Source organism: Bison bison, unplaced genomic scaffold (genome assembly GCF_000754665.1).
Source record: "Bison bison bison isolate TAMUID 2011002044 unplaced genomic scaffold, Bison_UMD1.0 scf7180017864145, whole genome shotgun sequence".
NCBI classification, from domain to species: Eukaryota; Metazoa; Chordata; class Mammalia; order Artiodactyla; family Bovidae; genus Bison; species Bison bison.
In genome coordinates this window covers 2,050,376-2,056,959 of record NW_011494717.1, presented here as the reverse complement: position 1 = coordinate 2,056,959, position 6,584 = coordinate 2,050,376, and the positions used below count along the sequence as shown (strand labels likewise).

Sequence of the window (6,584 nt, the reverse complement as noted above, 5' to 3'; positions counted from 1 at the left end):
GATTAAAATAAGTAGGCGGCTCGGTGCTAAGGGGTAAGTGAGTCGGAGCTCGGTCTCTCCCCAGCGCTTTCTCAGCCGCTCCGGGTTCAGAACCAACCAAGGAACCGCGACAGAAGTTCACCACCCCCTGGGCGGACAGGACTCCAGGGCCGCTGAGCGCTCCCGCGTGTCGGGCGCTCGGAGTCCCCGCGGCCGCCGGAGAGGGGCCGGGACTCTAGAGCTCCGCGGGTGCCTGTGGAAATCCAGCGCCTCTGGCTAACCGGGTCCCCTCGCAGCGGGAGCCCCAGAGACGCGCTCAACTCCGGGACCGCCGCGGAATAAGGTAACTGCAGCCCTGGGCGCCCGGGCTTGGCGAGGGGAATGCGGGCAGGATCCCCGGGGTCCCCTTGTCACCGCTCGGCGGGTGTCTCTTCTCTCTCCAAGTCCCGGAAAGAAGCTCCTCGTAACAAATGAAGACTGCTGGACCTCTGTGAAAGTGAGAGCAGCTGCAGTCCTGGGTGCTTGGGGGTGCTGGCTCAGGAATTTCTCGTGCGGGGGTCCTCGGCCTCTGACCCGGGGGGAATGAGGGGGCGGATCCCTGCTACTACCCCCAGCGCCGCCGGGCTTCGCGCAATCCCGGGCGAGGTGCCTGCGGACTTCGGAAGTCAGCTTGTGGCCCCTCTCAAGAAACCGAAGCAACTTGTGCGGGCACAAACTTTCCCAAAACGCGCGCCTAGCTCAATCTGACCTACCTTAGCAGAAGGAGGAAAAGAGAGTGGCCGGATGGCCACGGCCGCCCGCGCCAAGGACAGGTGCATGCCCCCGCCGGGTCGCGCTTTCTTGAGCTGGTCTTGTGGCAGAGTTGCGATCAGGTACGCGGCCGGCCCCACCCGGGAGTGCTGGCCCGTGTGCCTGACCCCGCCTCGCACTTGCCCTCCGACTTCGGGGTGTTCTCTATACGGTGGCTGCTCTTGTGGTCGAGGCCTGGAGAGTAACCCGCGACTGATCCGGTGAAGGGGAGCATGTAGGGGGCGCGAACACTACTCCCCAATCAGAGACCCCGCACGCCGCGGTAGCGGAAACACTGCAGCTGCGGATGTTCTCAGTTTCAGGCTTGAAAGGGCAAGATTCGTTTGCTCCCGGGACTGTCTCCCTTCAGGGGAAAAGGCGGGAGCCGGAGGAGAGAGGGAAAGAGGTGACGGGCTGCCTGCTGAACTCATTTCTCCCAGGAAATTTGTCTCGTAAGAGGAATGAAAACCCACAGACAGTCCTTTTTCAGCAGCTCGGCCAGTCACGGGGTAGGTTCTTGGAGTATAGAGGAGCTGCGACGGTTTCTTTGTTGCCACAATTTGGTAAATTTCACCCGGGCTAAGAGCTGCGCGCTGGCTCTTGGGAACAGAAACCACGTGCAAGGCTAGTTAATCTCCCAGGTTCATGGCCTCCTAGAGAAGAGAGAGGCTGGCAAGGACGCGGGGTGGGGGAGGCGGGAGGAACGGATGGAGGGCGACCAATGAGTAAATGTTCTATATGAGGTTCCTCAAAGTAATTGTGATTTTAGTAAGACTGGGGAGCAGATCACTAAGGACGCAGCCGGGCATTTAGATGCAGGGGGATGGCTGCCTAGCTGAAGGGTTCATTCGATCTCGTTCGTTGGGAGAATTAAACAGAAGTGTCCGGCGCCGGTCAGTCCTCTCGCCAGGAGTCCGGACGCTTGTCAGCACGCGTGTTGGGGATTCGGTGTCAAGGATGATTTTTCCGGGGCTGATGCTGGGCTCCTCCAGGCGCTCGCTTGTGGAGCTCGCTCCGTCCTCATTAATGCAAGCAGTTAACTCGCTCACGCTCAATTAGCCCCGAATAAACCACTTTAATAGACTCTTGCACACTTCATTAATGCCCGGCATAGGGCTGGCGGCAGAACCGGGATTGGCGCTCTACCGCCGGAGAGAAACTGTGTCTGAACCGCGCGGGGACCCGGGCTGGGAAGCGCTAATGGCGTTTGGTGCGCGTAGTCGGCACCCTTACCCGCGCCGCCCAGGTTCCGGGGTCCTAGCTCCTTGCAGAGCGGATGCCTGGCCTGGAACCTGGGGAGACGGGTTTCCTCTCTTAAGGATCTAACGCAGTTCACACTGGGGGTCTGGGGTCAGGACCAGGAGAGCCACTGGGGCTTGAGGTTTGCTCATCTTCTCCCACAGCAAAGGCAGAGTGAGACTTATGTTTTCCTCTTAGCGGACCGCCTGAAACCGGATCGTGAATTCGGCCCATTCTTGGTACTTTACTAGTGTAGATAGCCACGTTTCGAACGAATTTCGTCCCCGAGAAAACCGTTGACCAGAGCCTGGGGAGCCCTGCCCTGGGAATGCGGCAGAAAATAAACTGGCTGCGCCGCTGAGAAAAAGAAATTGAGTGTTGGGGGAAACAAGATCGGGCAGATAGCCCGGAAAGGTTGGCTCCCAGAAGCAGTTTCGGCATAGGCGCCCCCTCCCCTCACCGAGCCCAAGGTCTGGGCTCCTGGGGGTGGTCAAGGAAAGGTTGGGTTAGTATGCGCGGGGCCAGTGGGATTCCCTCACCCCGCCCGGAGCGGGCCCGGGCCCGGGTGCAGCCCAGCGCCTGGCCGCCATCGCCCAGGGATAGACTGAGCGCAGAGAGGAGCAAGTGAGGCCCCGGCGGCGCCTGCCGGGCCCCGGGGGGAGCCAGAGATAAGGATCTGATTTCCAGCGCCTGGAGGGGAAGGAGAGGTGACAGCAAATCAAAGAGCGCTCACCTCGCCTAAGTCTGGGCAGACCTTTGAAGTCGGCGAGTCATCTCCTCTTTCTCCCCCTTCCCCTTCCCAACCCAAACAGGCTCCAGCTTTCTCTCTGGCCCGATTCGTTCTTCGCAGCGTCTCAGCGCCTTAGGAGGGTCTCGGGTTGTCCCAGGCGCAAGAGCGTGAGCGACGCAGCGGAGAAGCCCGCTGCCCAGGCCACGGCTCCGCCGCCGCCGGGGGCTGCGCTCCCCTCCGCATCCCATTTTGTGCCTGGCAGAGACCCTGGCGGAATTAATTGCTGCGGTCCGACAGGGGTTTCATTGGATTGCCGATTTAACCTGCGCAAGCAGATGTCTGCCGGCTCTGGGTGTTCGGCACCCTCTCCACCTTCGGCAGAGCCTCTTTGCCTATGGGCCACCGCACTGGATGCGTGACCTTCCCGCCAGCCTCCAAGGAGAAGGCTATCTAGGTCCAGATTGTCCTGCCTCCTCCAGGGAACATCCTGGGCACTGCCCTCACGTTAACAGCTTCCCTAGAGCGAAAGGCAACCTGAGCCTTAAGGACCTGGGTTTGGAGAAGCCAGGCTTCTGAAACCGCAGGGGTGGTGTCGGGGTCTGTCGTGAAGGAGGGAACAGAACAGGGGCCTGCCCGTCCCAGGGTTGGGGACTAGGTGGAGGAGAGATCTGAGGAAGAGGAGGGGGCAAATCAGGAGTAAAGGGAGAAGTGGAGGGCAGGGGATTGAGACAGGCGAAGAAGTGCCTGCATCCTAAGCACCCTTCTCCCCTGTGACTTCTTGAGATGGAGTTCAGCACTTGAGCCTCCCAAGGCCCTCTGTGTAATTTTGGCTTTCCTTCTCCCTGTTTTTGCCTCCACTGGACAGACCTGAGTTAGGAGTGTCTGGGAGGCACAGACATAAAAATTCTTTCTGCGGACTCCAGACCTGTCCATGGAGGCCAGGGACCCTGACCAAGGGTCAAAGAGGCCAGAAGACACCAGACTGCTTGTCACATCAGCAGGGCTCCCCTCTGGCTTGGCTCAAGCTCCCTGGCCTTGCATTTGGAGGGTGCGTAGCTCACAATAGCTGAGGCCCAGCCTCCATGCTCCTGCTCATAGGGAAACCCACCTGCTCAGGGAGGGGGTGTTCAGCAGACACACAAACATCCTGAGAGCCCGAAGACCCTGTCCCCCTTTCTTATGGTGTAGGGAGGGCTCAGAAACAAATGAATGCATGTGGCTGAGTGAGTAAATAAATGTGGGTGTCATTGTCCTCGCTGAAACAAAGGTGATCCCTAAAGACAATGGAAAAGAGTCAGTCCACAAGAAGCTGCAGAGAGGGTGGCGTCAAAGGGCTGGCTAACAGTGAGACAGAAAAACAAATTTGAAGTCAAAGTTGTGAGTTGTAAGGAGAAAGAGGACATGGCTTCTGGAAGCCAAATTGACTGTCAGCTGATAGAGCTTAATGCTCCGGAGCTGAGAGATGTACAGATTTGTGTGCTTTTGTATGTATGCTGTCTGCCTTTGGGGCTCTCTGTGGGTGCCCTGTGTGTGTGTGTGTGTGTGTGTGTGTGTGTGTGTGTTCAGTTCCTGCATTTTGTTTAGTAGCACAATACTGATGGTCCCAGTTTATCTTTGCACCTTGTTGTCAACTCTGCTCAGAAAGTGTGAACCTGGGTTTATCTGTCAGTGTGCACTTCTGTATTTGTTTATCTGAACAAATATGTAAGTGCGCTTCCAAGTGTTATCTTTGCAGGAGAGTGTATTCTGTATTGACTCGGGCTTGCCTGGATGTACATTCCCTGTGCTTCTGCTTTTCTCAGTGTCAGGTATACTGTAGACTCTCATTTTAAGTTGGTCGCGTTGCCCAGCATTTAGTTTGGTTTCTGTGTCAAGTTTGTGTCTCTGCCGAAGGCCATTTGTAAGGAGTCCTTGGATTATTGAAGGTTCCTGTCTTCTCCTTGAGGCCAGTGAGATCCCTGAGTGGGGTCCTAGGCACTCAGCCCAGTCTCTGGGGACAGAACGGGTGTGGCCGGGCTGGAACTCAGAAGGAGGGCCTGAACCTGTCTGTTTTCCCCTCCCCTCTTCTTCTTTTCCTGCAGCAGGAAGTCAGAACAGACTGCCGCTTCGGCCATGGGCAGCAAAACCTTGCCAGCACCGGTGCCCATCCACCCATCCCTGCAGCTCACCAACTACTCCTTCCTTCAGGCAGTGAATGGCCTGCCCACGGTGCCCTCGGACCACCTGCCCAACCTGTACGGTTTCAGCGCACTGCACGCAGTGCACCTGCACCAGTGGACGCTGGGCTACCCCGCCATGCACTTGCCGCGGTCCTCCTTCTCCAAAGTGCCCGGAGCCGTGTCCAGCCTGGTGGACGCGCGCTTCCAGCTGCCCGCCTTCCCCTGGTTCCCTCATGTCATCCAGCCCAAGCCCGAGATCACCGCTGGAGGCAGTGGCCCCGCAGCACTCAAGACCAAGCCGCGCTTTGATTTTGCCAACCTGGCCTTGGCCGCCACGCAAGAAGATCCATCCAAGCTTGGCCGGGGGGAGGGCCCTGGGTCCCCCGCCGGTGGGCTAGGCGCTCTCCTGGATGTGACCAAGCTGTCCCCCGAAAAGAAGCCCACGAGGGGACGCCTGCCTTCCAAAACCAAGAAGGAGTTCGTCTGCAAATTCTGTGGCCGCCACTTCACTAAATCCTACAACCTCCTTATCCACGAGCGGACGCACACGGACGAGAGGCCCTATACATGCGACATCTGCCACAAAGCCTTCCGGAGGCAAGACCACCTACGAGACCACAGGTGCAGTACTATGGAGGAGGGGTGCAGAAGAGAGCTATCAGTCTGCTTCTGATGCCAGGGCTCATTAGGCTGCTCCCCCTGCCCCCAGGTTCCAAGCCTTCTGAGTTTCTGGGCTTCCCCCTAAATCAGGAAGGAAACCAACCAAGCTCAAGCCTGGGTTTTTGGAGCATGGGTGGAGAGAATATGACAGGAACAGGTCCCAAGCTCCAGACAGGCATGCACGGCTTCCTCCATCTACAATGCTGTGCAAGAGAAGTTTCTGAGATGATGAAGTGTGACATGCGACACATGTGACAGTTAAGCACTTGAAATGGGTAACTAGTGTAATGGAGAAACTAACTTAATTTTAGTAACCACACGTGGCAGGTGGCTAACATTTGGACAGCACAGTGCTAGCCAATTGTCCCACCTCACTCACCTTCCCTGTTGACTCAGGCCTTATAAGGCCGAATGCTGGCCCCTGGTTAGGCAGGCAGGGATCCACCTAGCTGGACATGGGCGCAGCTAAGACAGGAGGTGTCTCCCTCATCTCCCCATCCCCTCCCCACACTCAGCATGTGCCTGTTCCATGCTAGGTACCCCACGTCCTTCTTTCTTTTGAGGTTCAAGCTCTTCATGTTCGTGGGAAGGGATTTTGGGTAACTACTTATAACACTGCATCATTTTTGCAAGGCTTAATTATCGGTTTGCTTTTTGCCTTCAGATATATTCACTCCAAAGAGAAGCCTTTCAAGTGTCAAGAGTGTGGGAAAGGATTCTGCCAGTCCAGGACTCTCGCTGTCCACAAGACGCTACACTCACAGGTGAAGGAGCTCAAAACCTCCAAGATCAAATGCTAAACAGAGCCTCCGAGTCAACAGGACCCTGGGTCACGCTGCCCCCTCCTCCGGAGGGAACAGAAGCCCAAGGCGACTCTGGCGGGCAGCGAGAGGGGCTCCGGGGACCTTCCTCCATCCCAAACGCGTCCCCCGGGTCCCCGGCGCACGCGGAACTTCACAGCCGCGCCCGGGGCCATGACCCCGGCCGCCCGGGCGGCTCCCCCAGGACGCGGCTACACTCCTGGCCAA

The 6,584-nt window shown here is 57.8% G+C and overlaps 1 protein-coding gene across 1 annotated transcript in view; it reads left to right on the top strand.

Annotated features, from left to right (window-relative positions):
• OSR1 (odd-skipped related transciption factor 1) overlaps positions 1-6,578 on the top strand; it is a 168,344-nt gene extending 161,766 nt beyond the window's left edge. Inside the window, 4 exon segments of the mRNA XM_010840519.1 lie at positions 65-322; positions 4,819-5,517; positions 6,221-6,332; positions 6,334-6,578. Of these exon segments, the coding sequence (XP_010838821.1) occupies positions 4,850-5,517; positions 6,221-6,332; positions 6,334-6,534 (981 nt within the window). The 5' untranslated portion in view covers positions 65-322; positions 4,819-4,849 and the 3' untranslated portion in view covers positions 6,535-6,578.
• The last annotated feature ends 6 nt before the right edge of the window (positions 6,579-6,584 follow it).